At 31.5% G+C, this 25,925-nt stretch overlaps 2 protein-coding genes across 2 annotated transcripts; both read left to right on the forward strand.

Annotated features, from left to right (window-relative positions):
• Positions 1-4,820: 4,820 nt before the first annotated feature.
• On the forward strand, positions 4,821-5,561 carry LOC141659736 (uncharacterized). The gene has a single exon (XM_074466664.1). The coding sequence runs from the start codon at positions 4,821-4,823 to the stop codon at positions 5,559-5,561; it is 741 nt and encodes a 246-aa protein (XP_074322765.1).
• Positions 5,562-9,914: 4,353 nt separating this feature from the next.
• Positions 9,915-10,721, forward strand: LOC141659737 (uncharacterized). Its single transcript, XM_074466666.1, has one exon. It carries the CDS (start codon positions 9,915-9,917, stop codon positions 10,719-10,721), a length of 807 nt encoding a protein of 268 aa, XP_074322767.1.
• Positions 10,722-25,925: the final 15,204 nt, after the last annotated feature.

The following is a 25,925-nucleotide window of genomic DNA, read 5'->3' on the forward strand; positions in this document are numbered from 1 at the left end:
TCGATATTTTCTCTGTATTTTACGGGGTTTTACTGACTGATTATGATTATACGAATAAAATGAAATGATAAAAGGGCTATATATATTTTTGGAATATCGGTTCGTATTGGATCGTTAAATTAGTTACTTAGCCGTTAAGTAACTGCGAAAACAATCCGATTTGATACCCGTACTGGATAATTATCCAAACCGGGCTTCTTATAAAACACTTTATACGAAAATATTATAATAATATCCCATCTTTTGAGAATACGGGTTATGATGATTCACTGAAATGATTATCGTATCGAAAATCTTGCGCTGGGCCGCGCACGGGTCAAACCGTAATCCGGATTGAAAATGTCTGAAATTACCAGATTAGGTTAGGAAGGAGTTTTCGGAAGAGTTTTAGGTTCTAAAAACGTAAAAACGGCTGAAGTTGGACGATTCCCGGCTTTATAAAATAATTTTATAATTATTCAGAAAATAACTAATAAAATTATAAATCAATATAAAATCATATACCAGTCCAAAAATTACCAGAAAAATACCGTAATTATCTATATTTTATTCTGGTCATCATAAAATTGACATACTTATACTTTACCACATATAAATATCCACATATCCACATCAATCATCAGATAATTCACGAAAAATCACATAATAATCACATAAAAATTATTTATTGATAAAAATAATTATACACAATATTCTAGATATTACAATACTGCCCTAAATGATTGTGACCATAACATGTGCTAAGGGTGCTTGGTGCGTAAAGGGGGGGTAAAACAGAGACAACATTCAAAAACTTCGAGGTAAGAGTTTGTTTAAGGCAACGAGATAAAAAAGTTCTTATTTTTCAAGTCAGCTTAATTTTAGAGATTTATTTAATAGTTGCTACTACTTTATTTGCAAGTGAACTGGTTTTGTTTTTACCTTAAATTTTCATATTACTTAGATTTTGCTTTATTTATGTTGGACAATTCCTATATTTTGATGTTTATTTGATTGGAATGTGAATGTAGTAGAATTTTTATGAAGTAATTTTAAGTCTTCTACATCTCATATGAAAGTGGAAAACTACTTATAGACTTATAGTATTTTGTGATAAGCTGGGCAATAAAAAAAAATTAAAAAAGTCAGGAAAATGGGGAATTCTGAGAATTGAACTCGGAACCTCTCACTCCCTAAGCGAGAATCATACAACTATACCAAATGCCAACATGGGTTCAAACCAAAAAATAGTTTAGAACATCTCTATCACCCCCAAAAGCGGAACAAGTAACACAAAAAGATTTGAAGAATCCCATTGCCTGGTTTTTGTCTTTAATCCAAAGAGTTTATGTGAGGGAACATTAGTTTTGTAGCAAACAACATTAATTTGGAAGCACACACTTTCCTAGTTGTCTTTCCATTTTAGACGATAATTGGACAAACTATTTTGAAGTATTCATTATGGCTTCTCCTGTAATTCCCTAGAATTGTAATTACCTCATACCTCTTTGTTTCTAACCGTTGGCTGTGGCCTGGGGGTCAAGCGTATTAGGATCTAAAATATTATTATAAATTACAATTGAATATAGAAATTAAGAAATTAATTTTTGATGAGGAACCGAAAAGCTGCAAACATCCATCACCTCTCGAACAACAAATGGATTAAGCTACCAATCCACTTCGAACACATTCATTTAATACATACAGAAACATCCTCAGACTACAGATGTCCAATTCCCTACTCACAATTCAAATTATTATACATGTAAATGGCGACATACCATTATTACATATTTGTTAAGTCTTAAATGAAAACCATCAATTTCATATTCTTTTTTATTATTAAATTTCGGGATGTTAAACAAAGTGAAGAATCTAGAAACATAATATTATATAATTTATGCATTCAGTCACATATATGTGCTTCTTTGATGTTTCAACCAATTTTTTTAGAGAATATTGTAGACGGACCATATGTATAAATTGATCTTGGTCGCTTCCATGGATTACACTAAAGGCTAGAGCAAGAGTGAACCAGTGTAGTTTATGCAGACTACTTCTCCATTAGTTCCATCACAACACTTGCAAATCAATCCGAGTTTTCCTTTGAGGTACCTCATCTATTTATCTTATCATTATTCATTTTACTAAGAGAGGACCATCAAATGAATTTAATTGAACTGAATTTCTAAATTACAAGTCATTATATTTATAGGGTTTATTTACACGCATATCACCAACATGAAGTAGAAACTTCAATCTGGTGCAGCTCCCAGGTTATTTAGTATCAAACACCCGAGTTCATTCTAATATGTTAGATGCCTGGATAATTGATTCCACAAATTCTCATTTGACATGTAGTCATAATAAACTAGCATTTTCAGATAGTAGTTTGTAAAACTCCTATACCACATTTGAATGCTGTCAAGTTATAGTTTTTAGTATCATAAGTAAAACTCATTATCTGGTAGTCCAAGATTAAATGTCAAATAAAAATTTATAAAATCCCTTACACACACATCAACCGATTAGAATGAAATTATGGGTGTAAGATAGCACATATCATATAGGCAACAAGGAGATTAGATGATTTTCCAAAGACCTCTTCATCAAATGAAAAATAGATGGTAACAAAAGTACTTAATAGCTACATTAACAAAATTAGCTAATTATTTTTCTACCATTGATACATATTTATATTAGAAACTAAAGTATGATAAATCATCACTTAAATATTTGAATTTTGATATAGTGATGTATCACTATTATATTCACCAATAAATATAAACATACATGATTAAAATTGATAAACAGAAAAATAAAAATTACAGTAAAAAGAATTTGTAATCCCATCTCCCATAGCTCAAGTTTTCAAATTATTGAAACAACTATTTGCATTCACAAATCCTCAATAATATAACTAACCAATAATATAAAAGAAAATTGTATCACTAATTTTTTCAATTAATATGCATTTCTATTTCTCTGAATACAATTTAAAAAAAACAAAATTTATATAACCTAAGGATTGTCCATGAAACGTCATCATCTTAAAAAAATTAATTTCAATATAATGATGTACCATGAACATCCTCAAATTATATGGATTTGATAAACTATAACACATTTTTGTTTAGAAATTTAAATATTTTTACACTATCTTAATATGAGAGGTCTTCTTACTATCATTCTATACAAGATTACATAAAAGCCGCACTCTATGATTTGTAATTTGTGTATCAGCAACATAAATTGTGTATATTTATAGTATTATACACGGGATATTAAAAAATAAGTCAATAATATTAGCATTGATTTCAAAGTATAGTGTATGTTTACAGCTGGATAACATCCGGGAATGAAAAAAATAAAGTACAATTTTTTGCATATATTTATATATAATATAGTTGACCTTTTTTGTTATGACAATAATATGAAAGACACATTTTTTATTAAATAATATACAATTTTTATTAATGAGAGGTATATATATATTTAAAGATAAATTATTTGAATAAAATGCACAATATACTTTTTTTAATCTTATGTACAATGTAACTTAACTACCATAGAAAACAAACATTGTCAAATATTATGCAATTTTGGATAGTAAGAGATAGTATATCCAAAAATAAATTATTTTAGTAGTAAGGGGCACATTTTTTTTACAAAAGGGATATGGTCAAATATTAAATAAGTAGTAATATATGAATATGTATATTTATAGATAATATATTTTTAAAGTGAAACAATGATTTTTATATTATTAAGATATATGCATACTCATGATCTGTTGGTGGTTAACCAAAAGGACATATGGGCTTTTTTGAAACTGGATTATACAAGTGTCTGTAATGGAAGGATAAATGACTAATTCTTAATTGGCTCAATACAATATTATTTTAATCTCTTTAGAAATAAATTGAATAGTCCTCTAAGTTTGCAAAGTTATTTAATTAAAACTTGAATATCTTTTAATTCTCAATAAATTAAGATTTGAATGTTATTTAATTGTGAAGCCACAAAATTTAGCTGCATCAAGTCATGACCAATGCCAAATTTTTCACAAAAGTTGTAGACATATGCCTTGAATAAATGGATGCTCTCTAACATTTTGAAGGCTTGATCAATCAATGATATTATAACTATTTACTTGTCAAGCTTCTTTACCAGCTATATTTTAGTAATCATTGCCAATTTGCTATTATTTACTTTAAAGATTACCGTGATGAAGCCTTTTATTAATTCTTCTAATAGCTTTTATATACAACTTAACACATAATTAATATAATATATATTTTACTAATTAAAAAATCAAATAAATATATCTGGGTTTAAAGTATGGCCAAGTCTTTTAATGGTCATATATACAAGGAAATGGTGATAACTTATGTAAGATTTTATGATGGCATTGTTGTTAAATCATAGAATCTTTCTTGTGATTGTCCACAGAATACAAAAATCAATAAAGATACAGGTGTAGTCTTCAAAACTGTTGGAATTAATCTCAAATATTTATATTTGTTTAGTTTTTATATTGTTCTGTCTCAGGTGTGTAGTGTAGCATTTGTTTGAATAAGTCCAACATGTTATCGTGTTTGTAGGATTGAGAATGGGTCAGCAGTGGTTGAGTTGTATTAGGATTTAATGTGGATCATGTCCTAGTTTATATGCTTCAGTTTCAGTTGGTATTTCTATATATGTAATGTATTGCTTTTCATTTGGATAAGAAGAAATTTCAGTCAAGTAAATCTTTTCAGCATATACAAACAGTTAGGTATTATTATACTTGCTGAGGGTGTAAATTTATTATTAGTAAGAGTCAAGGAACAATACCAACCATGGAGGTGAACAAAGGCAAGGGAGGGTCAATAGGCTTGAGTTACCCAATGCTGACAAGTAGTAACTATACAACTTGGGCTGTCAAGATGAAAGTGTTCATGCAGGCACAAGGGGTATGGATTACAATGGAACCAAGTGATCCCAAGGCTGCCATTAAAGACAAAACAGACAAAGTGGCCATGGAAATGTTGTATCAGGGTATACCTGAAGATGTATTGCTCTCATTGGTAGAAAAGAAAACGGCAAAGGACTTATCGGAAATGATAAAGACCATACATCAAGGTGCCGACAGAGTTAAGAAGGCCAGGATTCAAACTCTCAAATCTGAGTTTGAAAATTTGAGCATGAAATATAACGAAAACATTGATGATTTTCACATGAGGTTGAATGGACTCGTAACGAATATACGGGCATTAGGAGAGGACATGGTGGAGTCATATGTCGTGAAAAAACTCCTACGTGCAGTCCTTTCCAGATTTTTACAGATCACAGCTACCATAGAACAATTTGGGAATCTTGACACAATGATTGTAGAGGAGGCTGTTGGATCACTAAAGGCACACGAAGAAAGAGTGAAAGGAAAACCAGAGATCGGGGAAACTCAATTGATGCTCACTGAAGAGGAGTGGGCAAAGCGTGAAAATAATGAGGGAAAACAACTACTCACTCGAGAGGAGTGGCAAAAATGCAACAATACTGAAAGGTCAACAGGGTTGAAGAGCCGTGGAAATTCTGATTAAAACAAGATAAAATGTTTTAATTGTAATGTCTATGGACACTTTACAGCTGAGTGTCGGAAACCTAAATGAAAGAAGGAGCAGAGACAAGAGGCATATATGGCTGCTGTAGACGACGATGAACCAGCGTTGTTATTGGCAAAGTATGACAAGAATGAATCAAAATTGATATTGGATGAGACCAAGGTAATATTCTCTTTACTGTAAAAAGATGGAGAGCAAACTAGTGAGTCCAACGTTAAGTTCACAGACTTAGAGATTTTCGACAGGGTGTTTTTATCCCTAAATTACAATAAAGAGAATATTGTAATTTTGATTACAATAACGTTAAGTTCACTATCACAGACTAGTGAGAGCAAACTAGTGGTATCTCGACAAGGGCACGAGCAACCATATGACTGGGTGTAAGGTTAAGTTCACAGACTTAGAGATGGGTCTACAGTCGATATAGAAGTACGAGGTACCGTGATGTTGGCATGCAAAAATAGAGAAATGAAAGTCCTACACGATGTGTACTATATCCCAAGTCTACGAAATAACATAATCAGCCTGGGGTAAATGTCAGAGGAAGGCAACAAAGTGGTACTCAGGGGAGAATTCTTGTGGGTTTTTGACAAACAAGAACAAGAAAGACTGTTGATGAAAGTCAAGAGTTCAACAAACAGACTATACAAGATTGTTATTCAGGCCAATAAATAGATCTGTTTGATGTCTAAATCGGATGAAGATTCTAGGTTGTTGCACACTCGCCTTGGTCATGTAAACTACCATGCCATGTCTCTAAGGTCCAAGAACAAGATGGTGAAGTGATTTCCAAAGACGATCAAACCAGATACTGTGTGTGATGTTTGCCTTATGTCAAAGCAAACCCGAAAGCAATTTCCAGTCAAGACAAATTTTAGAGCTAAGAATGTGCTTGAATTGGTGCACAGAGACTTGTGTGGGCCAATTTCTCCAGAAACTGGTTCTGGATTCAAGTATTTCTTTTTACTAGTTGATGACTTCAGTCATTACATGTGGGTTTATCATTTGAATCCTAGCTCGATCCAACTTAACTTAGAATCCTAGCTCACACACTGGACTGAGAATCCTCGTTACCAACAATTTCCTTTTCAACTATTGAAAACATAAAAAGGTTTGCAAGAGTGAGCTAACTAGCTCAGCAAGTCATAATAATAATAACTGAGGTTAAACAATAACCAATTGAAATGATTCAGAAGAATCAAGTTTTTTATTAAGCAATGATTAGAATTGGATATTCACTTTTCATTTTATAAACCAAGGTTAGGCTGCTGATCAGTCACAAACTAACCCCGAGCAAGGCTCCCAGCTTTGCTCTATATACTGGATCCAAGGCACGCATTGGCCTATTATGAATCTGGTCCGACCACGAATCTGGTCCACATTTATAAAACCATCCAATTCTAAAATAATTAAATATGATAACCAATATAATTCAATAAGATGAATTATAAATAACATTTATCTTGAAGTATAGGGTGATTCACAATCCCATGAAGGTATAACAAAGATTTCAAAAAGATTGGCTTTCAATTAAGGAAAGGGTTGGTATGTTAAGGAAAGGGTTGGTATAAGATCAAGGGTTTAAGGGTTACAAGGATTGGTCTTCTGTTAAACAAGGAATAAGGGTTGGTATGTCAAGTAATTCAATATCGGTAATCAGTATGTGGTAGATATATATTTGTGGAGTAGTATAGTATGTGTCTGGCTTGTATCTGAGAATTCAACAATCAATGGTTTATGAAGAATAAGGCTTATGGCTCAAGATCAATAAGAATCAGGGTTCAAGGTTGAATAGTTTAAAGCGCTTGCAATATAAAACATGATTTATTTTGAATACTAGCAACATGTTATGAGGAAGTTTGAAAATATTTGAAATATATCTTGAAGAAGGTTCAGAAGTACTTGCTTTATTACCGATAATTTCCAACTTTACTTGTACCCATCTAACAGTTTTACTTTTCCATCACTTTCCTTCTTTTTTTCTATGCCTTGCTTTTATTCCTCGATCACTTGCTTTCATTTTCTACACTTCAGTTCTATTTAATGATCACTGGTTTTTTTTTCTATGCCTCGCTTACTCTTCTAGGCATCACAAGTATCTATCAATACTCCATCTCATATCATTGTAATCGTCACATAGACGTCATAGGCTTTTATCTACCATTCGTTTTACCCAAATCCGATATACGGATTAAAAGTTATGACTAAAACAGTCAAATAATAACCACATAGGCATATAACACATCAATCAGATAGCACATAGCACATAGCATACAGGATATTCGATCAAAATAATTTTTCAAAAAAGATTTGGGGTCAAAATGATCTTCGAGGTATTTAAAACTAATTCTTGAACATTTTTCGGAATTAAAATGGGTATCTGAATCATTTTATAATTAAATAACAGGGTGCGAATACTCGAATCTGGCTATAAAATAATTTTATAATAATTATTAAGCCTTGAAAATAATTTAAAATAATATTTTAAAGCTCGAAACTATTTTGCGGAATTTTTAAATCAAAAAAAAAATTAAATCCAATTATTAAATAAATTAAAATTAGGTAATAATTAATTAAATGAATTAATCAATTAATATTAAATTAATCGATTAATTAAAAAAATTAAAAACTAATTAAAATTATTTAATAAAATAAATCAGATCTATTTTTGGATAAATAAATAAATTAAAACAATTTTCTTAATTTAAAATAATTAAAAAAAATATTTTTTCTCATTTTTAAAATAATAAACAAATCATTTTCAAAACAGTAATCCATTTTCTGGAAGTTTTTAAAACATGCATCCATTATTTGCAAGATTCCAGAAACTTTGGGGGTCAACTTGTAAAAACATAATTTCATAAATGAATTTGAACCACAACAGATCAAAACCGGGTCGAACCCCGGGTCAAAATTGACCCGAATGGGTCACCTGATTCTGAAAAATACGGCGGCCGGGGAAAGAATCCAGCGAGGCAATTTAACAGCACACATGAACCGGGTTAAACGATTCTGCATATCAAATGAATTTTGGCCCTAGCAGCAACCCATGGACGTTCCTTTGTATCGCTTACAACCCCTGGAACCAGTTCCCCGGTGAACTCACCATTAACGCCAGCGAGTTTGAAGGTTTTCCGGCGAACTCATTCCGGCGTCCAAACTTTGATTTCTTTACATGTTTCGATTGCTCATAAAATGATCTAATAGTTGGTACTCATCAAACATATCTAGAATCAACCGTTATAAAAATCCCAAATTTTGATTGAGTTTATTCATGAACATAAACCCTAATTTTCAAGTGTTCATAATTAAACATCAATTTCTATATGTTATTGAACTCGATTTTTGACATATTATATACCAAATTAGTCAGGAGAAAATTATCTACATGATTATACCATCAAATCATATCAAAAACATCAAGAATAAAAATTCCTAATTTAAACTTTAATTAATTCGAATTACAAAAATTAAATAAAAAAAATACCTTGATTCCTGCACAAAAATGGATGATTGATTCAGAATGGGTTTTTCGAGAGCTTCGATTTGATATATTGCACGCTTGAATCGTAGTTCGATAACGCATACGTTCGTGCGTTTGATTCTAACGAACGTAACATTTTAGTGTTTTTCTCTGTATTTTCTATATTTTTACTAATGGATTATGATTATACGAATAAAATGAAATAATAAAAGGGCTATATATATTTAAGGAATATTGGTTCGTGTTGGATCATTTTGGATCGATAAATTAGTTGTTTAGCAGCTAAGTAACTGCAAAAAGGATCCGATTTGACACTCGTATGGGATAATTATCCAAACCGGGCTTTTTATAAAAACTTTATACGAAAATAATGTAATAATATCCTGTATTTCATGAATACGGGTTTTGTTGATTCACCGAAATAATAATTGTATCGAAAATCTTGCGTCAGGATGTGCACGGGTCAAACCGTAATCCGGATTGAAAAAGTCAAATCACAGAAAATGTCTGGAATTACCAGATTAGGTTATGAAGGAGTTTTCGGAAGAGTTTCAGGTAGTAAAAACGTAAAAACGGTTGAAGTTGGAAGATTCCCGGCTTTATAAAATAGTTTTGTAATTATTCAGAAAATAATTAATAAATTCATAAATTAATATAAAATCATATAACCCTCCAAAAATTACCAGAAAAATATCACAATTATCTATATTTTATTCTAGACATAATAAAATTAACATACATATACTTTATCACATATAAACATCCACATATCAACACCAATCATCAGATAATTCACCAAAAATCATATAATAGTCACATAATAATGATTTATTGATAAAAATAATTATATGCTATATCCCGGATATTACAAAGACTGGCTGAAGCGTACAGGCAACACTGATGGGACTGGCAATTCGCGAGGTGGTCGTGGTTTCAAAGGCACGAGTCGAGACAAAAACACTGTGAGGTGTTTCAACTGTATTATGTTGGGGCATTATGCTGCAGATTGCAAGAGGCCTCGTCGAGAAAGAAATCAAAAGTCTAAAGCAAATCTGGTGGAAATCAAAGATGACGAGCCTGCATTATTGCTGTCTGAGCTAGATGAAAGTAAAACAACAATGGTGTTGCGGAACGAGGAGAAAGTAATCCCGAGATTCGAGAAAGACCCAACAACGAAGAGAACGTCACAAGTATGGTACTTGGACAATGGAGCTAGTAATTATATGACCAGAGATAAAACAAAATTCTCGATGCTAGATGAAAGAATAACAGGTGAGGTAAAGTTTGGAGACGGGTCAACCGTGAATATCAAAGGGAAAGGGTCAATCACTTTCAAGTATAAAAACGAAGAAGAAAGAATATTTGATAATGTGTTCTACATTTCATGCCACTGCAACAACATTATAAGTCTTGGACAGATGTCGGAAGAAGGAAACAAGGTGGTAATGCTTCGTGAACTATTGTGGGTTTATGAGAAAGATGGGAGGGCGTTGATGAAAGTTAAGGGGTCAGTGAATCGGTTGTATAAAATTATGCTGGAAGAGTCACCAGGTGCCTGCTTACATACACAGAATACAAAGATGGAAGAAGACTTATGGCTATGGCAATGTCGCCTAGGCCATGCCAATTTTAATGTAATGTCCATCTTGAAGTAAAATGATATGGTTGTGGGTCTACCCAGATTACTTCAACCTACTGAAGCATGCAAGGGATGTCTCATGGCGAAGCAAACACGGACTCTGTTTCCCTCTCAGACGAACTATGCATCTAGCAAAGGGTTAGAGCTCGCCCGCGGTGACTTATGCGAACCAATCTCTCCACCGACCCCATTTGGAAAGAGGTATTTCTTACTTTTAGTCGATGATTTCAGTCGTATGATGTGGGTTTTCTTTCTGTCGACCAAATATGAAGCTTTTGAAGGTTTTAAAAAATTTAAAGTACCGGTTGAAAATGAGTCAGACAAGAAAATTAAAACTCTCCGTACTGATAGAGGTGGTGAGTTTTGTTCCCTGAAATTAAAAAGATTTTGTGAAGATGATGGAATCCTTAGGCAATATACTGCTCCTTATTCTCTATAACAAAATGGTGCGGTGTAATGAAGAAATAAAACAGTTATAGCCACGGCACGAAGTTTTTTTAAAGGAGACGGGCGTACCGTCAGAATTCTGGGGCGAAGCAGTAAGGCACTCAGTATACGTGCTAAACAGATTGCCTGCATGAGCCTTGTCAAGCTATACACCCTATGAAGCTTAGACAGGGAGTAAACCTGATATCTCTCATCTCAGAGTGTTTGGTTGCTGGGCCTATATGAAGGTACCATCGGTGCATACTCAAAAATTGGATGATCGCCGTCAATATGTTGTGTACTTTGGACGGGAGCCCGACACAAAAGTCCATCGACTGTATGACCCAGACAAAAAGAAGGTGTCTGTCAGCAGAGATGTAAAATTCATGGAGTCAAACTCGTGGGTTTGGAACATTGTGGGAAAAACAAATGAAGCCCATACTCAGTTCTTTACTATCGACATGGCTAATGAACATATTTTTAATAAAGCTGATACATAGGAGGTAGAAGAACCTGCAACACCAGTTACCCAGACTATATCAATCCAGTCGAGTGAGACACTCCCATTCAGTGGATCAATATCGACAGGTAGCAGCAGTTCTCAGACATCAGGTGCAAGCAACACACCAAAATGTTTCAGAACATTGTCTTCAATCTATGGCACTACAGAGGAAATAGAGGCGGAAGATGAGCACTTGTTATTCTTGGGGGTCGAGGAGCCAGTTATCTCAAGTTATTTCTTTTTTGTTCTTAGAACTGAGGTAACTGTGTACCATGTCTTATTGGCTATGCTTTATTGGTTCTCTATTTGGATGGATAACTACAACTCATTGACACAAGTAGCTACTAAGTCCAGTCCTCAGTTTGGTGCGCATTTGGTCATTATAGAATTAATTGCAATCTTTAAGTGATGGGCTTGTTCCCAAATCATAATACATTTCTTTTCTAAGGATCTGATGAAAGCTAACTGTACTGGATTTACCCTTGGTTATAAGATATAGCTTTATTTGATACACTACAACAAAATAGGCCAATTACGATGGCCAGCTTACGACGGAATAAAGTGTGCGGCCAACTTACGACGAAAAAAAGTAAAACGTCGCAATTGTTTATGACGAAACACAAAACCGTCGTAAGTTTAGTATTTTATTAATAGAATTTTTCACGGCACAATTAAACAAAAATGAAAATTATTTGAAGTTGCGACGATTTAAACATTTCATCGTAAGTTAATTATTTTTATTAAAATTTGAACTTGAAATTGAAAAAAAAATATTTAATAAAAATTTACAACGAAATATGTGCGATGGAAAAAATCGGATCGTCAAATTTACGACATAAATTAAAATTCGTCGTAAGTTATCAAAGAGGGAAATTTAACTTTTTTCCCAAATTTTTGGTGGGGAAAATATTGAACATCCAATTTACGACGGAAATTAAAATTCGTCGTAAGTTATTCAAGATGGAAATTTAACTTTTTCCCTAAAATTTTGGCGGTAAATTTGACTTTTCTCAATTTTTTTGCAGATAATAATTCATGACGGGTTCTGTCGTAAATTAGCACATGATTTTTTATAATTTCAATTTTTAAGAAATATTATTTCATGATCCAACCATATTAATGTCAACATTAATTTGTTTGGGTGACATTTCAAGAATTTCAGTAAAAAATTAAATATTTTGATAAAATAATTTAATATGAAACATTGATTATATCACTAATATATATATATATATATATATATAATCATCCATACGGTTGGATCGTTCAAAACTATTTTTAAAATAATCGTAACACCAATTTAGGAATAAACACTAGATAACAGTACTAGTCCAACTGTTGCTTCACTAGTAAATTGGCAAATGAGATAAAATTATTTTGACATTTAATTTTTGTAATATCACTAATATATATCAATTGAAATCCATATGGTTGTATCGTTCAAAAATATTTTTAAAATAATCGAAACACCAATTTAGAATTAAACACTAGTTAGTTGTACTAGTCAAACTAATGCTTAACTGTTAAAATGAGAAACCAACTAAATATTTTTAAAATAATCACAACATGAGCTCAAGATTAAACACTAGTTAGTTATACTAGTCAAACTCATGTTTGACTGTTAAAATGACAAACAAAACAAAATTAATTTGATATGAAATTTTGGGTATATCACTAATATATATATATATATATATCTATTTACATCCATACGGTTGGATCGTTCAAAAATATTTTTAAAATAATCGAAACACTAATTCAGGATTAAACACTAGTTAGCTGTAATAGACAAACTCATGTTTGACTGTTAAAATGGCAGACCAACTAAAATTATTTTGATATTAAATTTTTGTTATATAACTAATATATATATCTATTGACATCCATACGGTTAGATCGTTTAAAAATATTTTTAAAATAATCGAAACATCAACTCAGGATTAAACACTAGTTAGCTATACTAGTCAAACTCATGTTTGACTGTTAAAATGGTAAACCAAATAAAATTATTTTGATATGAAATTTTTGGTATATCACTAATATATATATCTATTTACATACATATAGTTGGATCATTCAAAAATATTTTTAAAATAATCGAAACACTAATTCAGGATTAAACACTAGTTAGCTGTAATACACAAACTCATGTTTGACTGTTAAAATGGCAAACCAACTAAAATTATTTTGATATTAAATTTTGGTTATATAACTAATATATATATATATATATCTATTTACACCCATATGGTTGGATCGTTTAAAAATATTTTTAAAATAATCGAAACATCAACTCAGGATTAAACACTAGTTAGTTATACTAGTCAAACTCATGTTTGACTATTAAAATGACAAACCAAATAAAATTATTTTGATTTGAAATTTTGGGTATATCACTAATATATATATCTATTTACATCCATATGGTTGGATCGTTCAAAAATATATTTAAAATAATCGAAACACTAATTGAGGATTAAACACTAGTTAGCTGTAATAGATAAACTCATGTTTGACTGTTAAAATGGTAAACCAACTAAAATTATTTTGATATTAAATTTTGGTTATATAACTAATATATATATATATATATATATATATATATATATATTGACATCCATACGCTTGGATCATTTAAAAATATTTTTAAAATAATCGAAACATCAACTCAGGATTAAACACTAGTTAGCTATACTAGTCAAATTCATGTTTGACTGGTAATATCGCAAACCAAATAAAATTATTTTGATATGAAATTTTGGGTATATCACTAATATATATACCTATTTACATCCATACGGCTGGATCGTTCAAAAATATATATTTAAATAATCGAAACACCAATTCAAGATTAAACACCAGTTAGCTATACTAGTCAAACTCATACTTGACTGTTAAAATGACAAACCAAATAAAATTATTTTAATATGAAATTTTGGGTATATCACTAATATATATATCTATTTACATCCATACGGTAGGATCGTTGAAAAATATATTTAAAATTATCGAAACAACAATTCATGACTAAACACTAATTAGTTGTATTAGTCAAACTTATGTTTAAGTGTTAAAATGACAAACCAAGTAAAATTATTTTGATATGAAATTTTGGGTATATCACTAATATATATATATATATATATTTACATACCTCTAGTTGGATCGTTGAAAATATTTTTAAAATTATCACAACACCAATTCAGGATTAAACAGTAGATAGTTGTACTAGTCAAACTGATACTTGACCGTTAAAATGACAAACCAAATAAAAATATTTTGATACAAAATTTTGGTTATATCACTAGTATATATATCTATTGACATCCATACGGTTGGATCGTTGAAAAATATTTTTAAATTAATCAAAACACAAATTCAGGATTAAACACTAGTTAATTGTACAAGTTAAACTGATGGAGCATATTTTAAGATTTTATATATAATTTTCTGAAAAGTGTTATTAATCATTTATCTTTAAAATGTCCTCCTTTAATTACGGAAGATTAGTGATTTAAAGTTTTAAAATTGTCTAAAGATGACAAAACTTTTAGAATTTTGGTTTTGTTTTAACCTAATTTTAAAATATTTTTTATAGAGTTATAGTTAATCGATTAAGTAATCACCATGTTAAAATAATATTCTTTTAAGGTCACAACATAATGGACACATTATATTTTTACCCTCAATAAAATAAAATTTTCGTTATAACAATATTTTTCCCTATCATTTTAAATACTTTTAAATGTTCTAAAATATTATGAATATATATGCCTACCAATATAATTATCATAAAGTCATATCATTTAAAATTTCAAATGAACAAAATTAAGAATTTAATTTAAGTTTTTTTAAAAAAAATTATAATATTAAAAAAATGTAGGTAATCCGTGCGGGTTTTAAGCTAGTATATATAATTTCTTAAAACATTAAACAAAGAAAATAATGTGAAGTCGACCATATTGGAACAGAATAGAAAATAGGGTTGAGTAGAGCTTGAGACCTAAATTTTAAGTATGTGGCCGCCGATTCAATCGCTTGCTGCTTGCAAAGTATATCGAAGATTCAACCGCTGTTATATATATCAAAGATTTAATCGCTGTTAAGTCTAGTTCGATTTTCTTCTAAAGTATCAAAGATTCCAAGATCCAAAAGGTATCATTGATTCATTTTTTCATTAAATAATCAGTATTTTGTCTCGGTACTTTGTACTTTGTTCAATTAGAGGCAAGTTTCTTTATTTATATACAGTAATTTGTAATTACTTAATTTGTCTCTGTACTTAATAGTTTATTGTTGATGTTACTTAATTTGTCTCTGTACTTAATACTTTATTGTTGATGTTGAGAAGGGTTCCGATTCTGATTTAGATTCATATGGGTCTGATATTGAGAAAAAGTCTAAAGCTATTGATGCCAAGAAGGCGATAGAAGAGCTACATGCAAATGATGAAATACCGGTAAACATTAAGGAACAAGATGATGATTTTAGATTGCTCACACCTCAGGTTATTGTTTTTAACTTGCAAATATTATAATTGGTTGGAGTAGTTTTATTTATTGTTCATTTAGTATATTTTTATCATTTATTTTTTGAAATTAGGACCTTCAAGAAGAGGCTCAGCAACCTCCTGATCTTCCTCGTCTATACTGAAACTGGACAACCGGTACTCTCAACTCTGTACTCATTTGTTCTGTACTCTCATAAATTTGCATTTGTGGGCATTGATGTGTCACAACAAAAGAAATGCAGGCATCACTAATTATCTATTTTAAACCTATTGTATTATTAATGGAAACCGAATATATAGTATCATCTTTTCTGTGTTGTCTGTTTATATGAATAAAAGAAACTGGTTATGATAAATTAGCGAGTTGCCTGGTTTGTATTTAGGATACCACCATTCATATGAATTTCATTACAACATTGTGCGTGCAACCAAAACAATTATGTATGTGAAATTATTTAAAATTATGTTCAGCAATTACAGAGTCAAAATGTTGGTGTTAAGCAGAGGTATATGAAATTATGTATATACATTTTGAGCTTATCATAATGAAATACAAAGTTTAATACAAATGCAGTGGTGCTGATTGTTAGTCACAAGTTTAATATCAAAGTATAAGTCCTAAATAGCAATCCCCAACAACAATTATATTTTCAGTTATTATGATTTTTACCTTCTAGTCAAATTTTGTTGATATTTTCACTTGGTCAATAATGCAATTATACCTTATTATACAATTCTTTATTATGAAATATCTGGATCTCGTATTCTAGTCCTCGGTTTTGTCTCAAATTCTATACAATTCCCTTTATGTCAATCCCCTCACTGACCTCAAACATACTCGCAGTTCGAGCGAAGGCTGTCATGGAAACCTCGATATCGTGCCTCTCGGAGTTCACATTCGTCTTAATTCTGACAACAAAGAGACACTACAAGAAAAAGAAGTAAAAGCGACCACATAAAAGCGACCGACTATAAATTCCACCGAAATTGGTGGCTTTTAAGGTCAACTTTACCTGTCCATAAAACATAATTAAAAGCGACCGCTGTCGGTGGAATTTAATGAGCGGTCGCTTTTGTTCGGTGGAATTTGAAAGAGGTGGCTTTTAGCCGATGGCTTTTATCAACAAAAGCAACCGCCAATATTTAGCGGTCCATTTTATATTTTGAAGAACAGGCAGCAAAATTGCCGCCAGAACAAAGTCTAATTCTGGAAAACAAAAGCGACTGATCGGTCGCTTTTAAATTATTTATCAAAAAAATATTAAATAAGGCCACAACGGTCATTTTAATAAAAACGACCGTTGTTGGTTGAATTTATAAAAATGACCGATTTTCGTGACTTTTATAAAAACGACCGCTTGCGGTGGAATTTATTCTTTCAGAATTTACAGCCCCTGCCTTATCGTTTCTTCTTCGTTTATGTCCATACTTTCCTCTTCTTTCTATTTTCCTTCCTATTTTCTACGATTTTCCTTTCTCATCAAGCTCAACTATCCATTAACTTCAAGTCAAGTAAGTACCTTTCTTAAATTATTTATGTTGTGATTATCATGATTATTGTTTATTGATTTCTCATATACATTAAATATTTATTAACAATTTAAATGAAATATAGTTGTTAATATTTTAAATGTAGTGTTCAAAATAATTAAACAAAAAAAATAATTATTGTACATTGCTTGTCACTAAATATCTTGTACACATAGTGAATTTATTTAAGTATGTTTTGTTAATTAGTATTAAGTTATTTATTATACTATCTATGCACTTTGTAGATGACGTCGGATTGTAGTTGGATGAATCGTCGATTTGATGCAAGTAAAAATATAATGGAAGAGTACAAAATTGGTGTTGATGGTTTCATTAAATTTGCCATTGCAAATACGAATGATTCAAAGGGGAGAATAAGATGTCCATGCAATGAATGTGGAAATTTTTATATAAAAAATCCCGATGATATGATATTATATTTATATCGACATGGCATCATGCCCGCATATACAACATAGTATTTTCATGAGAAGAGTGTTAGATCAAGGGTTGACATTGGGACGAGTTCCATGAATGTTGATAATACGCATGATGATTTTTATGATGCACGTGAAATGCTTGGAGATTTTGCCGAGGCAAATAATAATTTTCAGAATATGCATGAAGAACCGAATGCAACAGCAAAAAGTTTTTACAAGATGCTTGACAGTGCTACTGAACCTCTTTATCCAAATTGTACAAGTTTCACAACATTATCATTTGTGAGTAAGCTACTTAAGTTCAAACATAGACATGGTTGTAGTAATAAGGGATTCGATGAGCTACTTGAACTTATTGGATCGGTGTTGCCTGAAGATCACAAGTTGCCCATGAGATACTATGATGTGAAGAAGTTAGTAAGTGGGTTGAGTATGGGATACGAAAAAATTGATGCTTGTGTGAATGATTGCATGTTATTTTACAAAGAAAATAGTGAGAAAACATATTTTGATATATGTCACGAAGGTCGGTACAAGGCGCAGAAGGATTCTATGAAAATGTTGATTCCGAAGAAGATTTTGAGATACTTCCCTCTTACATTGAGACTACAACGATTATTCATGTCCGAGAAGACTGCCAAATGTATGACATGGTATCATGATAAAGCTGCAGTTGAGGGTCAATTAAGTCATCGAGCTGATGGAGATGAATGGAAACAATTCAATCACAGATTTCCTCGATTTGCAAAAGAAACACAAAATGTCCGAATAAGCCTTGCTAGTGATGGATTTGATCCTTTTCGAGATGCACATGCAAGGGACTATACGGTGTGGCCTGTGATTATTGTTGTTTATAATCTTCCACCATCCATGTGTACAAAAGCTCCATACATGTTTATGCCTCTTCTCATTCCTGGGCCGAATGATCCGACAAAAGACTTTCATGTTTATCTTCGACCACTAATTGATGAATTGAAGATGTTGTGGTGTACCGGGGTGGAAACATATGATAGGGTATCACGTTCAAATTTCACAATGAAAGTAGCATTGATGTGGACAATTAATGACTTTCCAGCAAGATGATCCATTAAGAAGAAGCACAAAGTTTGGACGATGTGAGAGACATTCAGTCACAACTCAACATTCAGGATAAGGGCAAAGATACTTTGTGAGCAAATACAGTTTCCTCTTCCCGGAAAAACTACTAGGCAAAAGCCGAGGGATTATGGCGTGACACATAATTGGACACACTATTCTCCATTTTTTGAGCTACCGTATTAATGAAAATATATTTGTCCGGAGTGGATAACTTTTGGTTCTTCAAAAGAACTGGTTAAACAAGATGAATCCTCACTATCCACTTATGTCAAATCTTTACTATGAGGACACAGATCAATCTCAACATTAGTATCATTCCCTTGATTAGCAACGGAATGAGGTCTGTTTAAAGTAAAAGAAAACTTCTCCAAACTGAGCTGAGGTGCAGGTTGATATAAATCAACTTGCTTAACTGATGGCTTGTTATCGTAATTTACATACTCTGGAACAACTTTAACCCCATTCATTATTGGCACGCGAGTCACCTGGCTTTGCACATTGCTTTTTTTAGAATGATTAGATGGTCCTGTTTGCTTATTCCTTATCCACTTTTCTGCATCATTCCATTTAGAAGAGGTAGGCCTAGATAATGACCGTCCAAATGAATTGTGAATGGTTTTTTCGCCTTTAGGGAATTCAAAGTTAGATGAACTAGCATTACTATTATAATCATGATCATTATCTAATGTCCTCATTGGGTGAACCGAACTCGAATTAGCACTATTAGCCTTCTGCAATTTGGCCTGAATGGATAGTAATAATCTATTTTATGGATAGTAATGAAAATTAATTAATGCCACATATTTTGAATTTAATAATCAGTGGACCATATTTTTATAAGCAAGCACCTAAATACAACTAACAAAGTTAAAATTTAGATATTTTTTACAACTTATTTTGTATCAGTAAAAAAAAATATTATATACGGAAAAACTCAAATCATGAACTAATAAAATATATTTAATATCACAGTAATATATTTTCGGTAATAATAATTTTTTATGTTTGCTTTTATATTCAAAAAAAATAAAAATTCCGTAAGTTGAATAACTAAAAATATCTTTATAAAATAAGAGCATAATATTGTTTCTATTTTCTTATTCAAATTATGATTAGTTCTTGTCGCAATATGAATTTAGTGAATTAAACTTTCACTAGTTGATTCTAAATATATATTTTTTCTAAAATACCTTTTCAATTTAAAAGTTTTTGCAAAATTAACTTTTGGTGAATTATAGTTATAAAAATATTTTTATGATGCTTTGTTTTATGATTTTAATCCTCTTTAAATTATTATGGATTGTAGATTCATAATATTTTTATGATGCTTTGTTTTGTGATTTTAATTATTTGATTAACGTTGGTATTTAATCCCGGTCCCAATATAGGCGTATATGAATGTTTTTTATAATCATATTAATGCAGTCCAATCAGTAGGGAGTTTGGAATTAGTTTTGTTTCGTATCAGTCCTTGCAGTAATAGTTGTGGTAGAATCAGTATTTTCCGAGTTAAATAAGTAAAGTTAAAATTGAAATTTTACTTTTGTTACTATATGGTTAAAATTTCAGTGATTTATAAGTTACAGTTTAGGGTTCACGACAGTTGATATCATACTCTGTTTATTCAATAATATGAACCATTTAAATACCAAAAATGGCAACGACTTAAATTGCAGTAAATGGACTGTTTTTTTAGTTAGCAAGTGATTAAAAGTCAGGACATATAAAAAATTTATACTAAATTATGAAAGTCAGTCGATACTTAGGCATAAATTAGTTTCCGTAAGGGAGTTAGAAAAATAGCACTACTGTTTCCTGAAGTTTGGTGGAGGCAGAATATTAGTTTGAGATTAAATTGTCGACTTTGCTTTTTATTACACCTTTTATAATTTCCACTTGTTTTCTATTTATTGAAGGAATTGGATGCTAATTTGGAGACAGCTATGACTGATCTGGAATTTTTTAAATATGTCTACAACATCGATGAGCCAACAATTAAAAAAATAATGGTTTGTTGCAAACTTTATTCAGTCAATTGAATTTTTGCACTAATATATATATTATGGTATCTTTTCTTTGTGTTTGGACTGTTTGTTATAAATTGTATTATGTAGGAATCTTTAGAGGCCATGGTCAGCACTCAATCAGCCCTTGAGGAACCTCTATCACCGGCTAGCCAAAGGAAGCGAGACTTGGAACTACTTATAAAGGCAAGAACGCCAAAGAAAAATAGAGTCTTATTGTATCCTCGAAGTTCTTTATCGGAGTTATTGGGAGCTGATGAGGCAGCTAGATTAAAGACATTTCAGTCCGCTCAGGCCTCTCAAACAAGCATTCCAGATAATGCATACTCACTTATCCGCAGGGTTCTATCCGAACTGACCAATATGGTGAAGTCTTTAGACGGCATGGATCGAGTTCCTCGTGCAAAACTTAATGAATTGATTGAAAAATCAGCCACTATAGCTTTTCCAGACAATACCAATAAGTGCAACAATCATCATGGAACCAATATATGCGGATTGCAAATGAGATCATTGATCAAGTGATGTAGAATTTTGAGAAAGTTATTGTGAAGGTAACACTTTAACTTTAATTGTGAAGTTTAATTTCAGCAATTGATGTATCAGATTAGCAGATTTAGGGTTTATAGTATTACACATCTGAATCTTTATTTCTTAGTATTACACATCTGAATCTTTATTTCTTGCTCTGTGTGGTTGTGATTAGAATAATTTCAGCTAAAACAAAATTAGGGTTTGTGTAATTAGTGAATTAATTATTTTCACATCTGTTTGAAATGTTTTATAAATTTAACTCCTGTTTAATTTGAAGCTCTATGTTCTCATTTCTCGATAATTTTGTTTCAATTGTGTTAAGGTTTTTTAGATGTAATTGGAAATACAATCTCGATAAAGTTAATTGGATGCTGGATCTTGCATCTGGTTTTTCTATCCGATTTGAGGGATAATTCTCTGCTTTTTTGTATGGATTATATTTTTTATGTACATGTAATGTTAAGGAACATTTACAATGATGAATCTAGTTATGTTTACTTGTTTGAGATAATGGTAGTGTTAATTGTGGATTGTAGATTTGATAAGTGTTGTTAAGTTCAGATTTCTTTTCACGAGAATAAGTAGAGCCTTTTTAGAAGCTGTATTTGTTGTTTTTGGTGTCACAATCTTGATTTTAATAAGGGTCTGTTTTCTTCCATATTGATCTTCCAAGTTCCGTGTTACTAACCTGCCCATGGCTTTTACGCTTAAACTGTCAAAAGATGTTTCTTTTCCACCCGTAAGCGAGGGGTTTTATACATATCAATTATGTTTTTTGTTGGTATTTTATCTTGTATAGATAGTTTATAATCATTTATTAAGTGAGATATGAGGTTAACAGACTCATTTTGTGCTTAGTGTATTTGTTCTACTTTATGACATTGATGTAAGTTATGAAGTGAAGAAGTTATGTTAACATTTTTTCTTCAACTTAGCTAACTTGATTCTGATTAAATAAACTTATATATATATGGTGCAGTTACTTTACCTGTACAGAAGCAGCTGCTTTTTGGAACATGAAATTTGAATTTGAACAGCTTAAATAATTACTTAAACACACATTATTTTTTGTCTATGTAGGATGATATTCCGTTGTAAGTAGATTTATTATTTTATTGAGAATGTGGGCCCCTGCTTCCCAACTTCTGACGCAATTTTATTTTGTGACGAAAAATTGAACTTACTACACGAGCAAAAACGATGATTTTTTTCCGTCGTAAATGCCTCAATTACGACGATTTTAGTTCAGAAAAACCTGTCATAAATGGCATTATTTCTTGTAGTGATATTCTAGCTAGAGACTTGAAAATGTTTTGTACGGTGCTGCTGCTGGCACTTTTTTGTTGCCAAGTAGTCCAATTAAGTTCACATTTCTTTGTTTTTGATTATTTTTTTCATCTTATTTGATTACTTTTGGTATTAAATTTATTATATTGGTATAGGTACGGGCCCTTATCTCGGAATTGATTAAAGAAAAATCTGCTGCACTTCCGCAAGGTAATAAACTTCGTCAGGAATTGGTGAGAATAACAACTCAACTAAGCTTTCTAACCTTTAATGTATCTGTTCTCTAGGCTATCTTCATGCAATACCTTTATGTAATCGGAGAAGTGGCAATCTCAAATTATAGGAGATTACTTAAAGATGATGGTAGAGGTGTTGCAGTGACACTAAATGAGACAGTTTGTTTTTTTCTGACAAGCGCGTTGGGTTAACTGTAAATCACTTTCTGGTTGATGTTTTCTTTCTAAGTTTTTGATGATGGGGCAATACATTTTCCTAGCCGTGTATGTCGGGTTTTCTACTAATATCATTTGGTTTGCTATAAGTAGTCTTCTAATATATATGATTTTCGTTTAATTTGGCTGTAAATGATTTCATTTACAATAGTTTTTATAAGTTCACATCCATAATTGCTGATACAAGGTAAGTATTATCGTAGAACTGATCCCCTTGGTGAGGGAGCTAAGTGGCTTCGAACTTATGGGAAGGAGATATATTCTCCATTTTTATTAGCTTTCACTGAACATGTGAGATACATATAAATATATCATGTTCTCCTTTTTGCAAATATCTATGCAATTAATTGATGATTCACGTGTATGCACGATGGAAATACAGATCTCCTGTGAATAGTTAAAGTTTGCATGCTTAGTATATTTGATTATTTCAGTGCCCTGCGGATTTGGAACTGTGCTTTTAGGTGTTGCATTTTTGCACAATACCAGAGAGCAACCCCCATCTCCTTCAGGTTCTTGATACTACCAAGTAAGCGCAAATAGTCTGATTACTCCCTAACTTACTAAATATGTGCAATATGTCTGATTACTCCTTAACCTACTTTGATATGTTTTTGTTATGAATCATATTTCTCCCGAGGATAGATATTTATAAGAAAAGGTGGTGAAGCAGATAGAAATGATTATTTGGAGAAGCAAAAGCCAAGAATTTGTTATGGGAAGAAGGGGATCAACATAGCTGCAAAGTATTAATAACTTTCGTTATAGTTTGGATATGCTTGGAGTATTGTTAATTGATCAATCGTATTGTTGTAATTTTATATGGTGTTTGTAATATTTTGGATATGTATTGTAGATTTTAAACAGAACAAGTATTTTAAATTTTAAAATTAAATGTTATATATGCCTATTAAAGTTTAATGTGTGTTTTATTTTGGTGTTAGATTACAAATGCTACTATTACTTAATTAAAAAGATGGGTGTTATAATTGATAGAACAGATTGTTACAATAAGTTACAATTGATCAAGCTATTGTATCACTCATTTTGTGTTACATTTGGGCTTGTTAGTGTTACAGTAGGTGTCAATTGTAACGTTTTCCTCTCTGTTACAATATATCAGTGAAGTGTTACATTAGGGTGTCTATTGTAATGCTCGTATACGTGACGCCTCCTGGTGTTACAATAGACCTATTGTAACACTTTTAGGGCCTATTGTAACACCATTTAGGCATTACAATAGTCCACTTATGGCGTAGTGTGTGTTTGTTGGGTTGGTTAAATACCGAATTTTGCTGGCGTTTTTCCTTTTCTTTGGTCTCTCGGTAATGGTCTTTTCTGCAGGTGAAGTCCGTGTTCAACGGTGAAGATTTTAGGGGGTTAATTGGATTTATTTTTCTGGTTGTCTGGTGACCCGGAGAAGGTTTGTAGCTGGCACTACACCATAGAATGGCTATGTAAACCACAAAAATATATTGCCTTACGGGCTATTTCTGTTGTAGTAGAATTTATGGCAACAAATATATAAAATTTTGGTGTTGCATCCGGTGGTAATGCAATAGAGGTCCTATTGCAACATGTTAAGCAATATATTACAACAACAAAATATTATTGCAATAAACCATATATAGCAATAAAATGTATTTTACAGGAACTTGGTTAAATTATTGCAATAGTTGTTTTTGTCAGCTAAATAACCACCTTAAGGCAACATTAATTGGTTCAATTGCAATGAAATTTAAGGTTAAATTTGAAAATATTGTAACAATTTTGAACTAATTATAATATTTTATAGCTGATGTAATTATAAATGGCAACATATTTGGACACAATTGCACCATTATTTTTTAAAAAAAGCAGTAGGATTTGACTATAAATAAACTAAACCAGACATGTTTTATGCCACAAAACCAAACATCAATGTCATTTTATAACCATTAACAACCATTCAAAAGGTTGTTCCAACATAATCATGCATATAATTCAGAATGTACATCAATACAAAAGGATAAATTACTACACTAAATTAACTAATTAACAAAACTAATAGTAGTAATCTTTATTTAGCTTCTTCGCTAAATGAGAGGCATTTATCTTGGTTCTGGATCAAAAGTTTCACAAGCTCAATTGGAGCAGCAACAGTTTTGGACACAACTGTAAAGACTCCATCCATGAGAAAATCGATGGCAAAACCTGTAATCCCTTTCTCAGCTCGTTCTAGAACAAATTTCACATATGAAGAATAAGCTAATGGAAGGTCCTGGGTGGCTGGGTATGTTCATTCCGTGGGGTACCTCAATCCTGCACCAGTATAATTCCCAAAGGAAAAATGGCTTCTCTGTGTAGAAAAGCTTTCATAGATACCCTTAACATCATGTGAAAGGTTGGAACCAAAATTGTATTGGGTAGAAAATTTC

The sequence above is a fragment of the Apium graveolens genome, chromosome 5, assembly GCF_009905375.1.
Source record: "Apium graveolens cultivar Ventura chromosome 5, ASM990537v1, whole genome shotgun sequence".
In the NCBI taxonomy this organism is placed as follows: Eukaryota; Viridiplantae; Streptophyta; class Magnoliopsida; order Apiales; family Apiaceae; genus Apium; species Apium graveolens.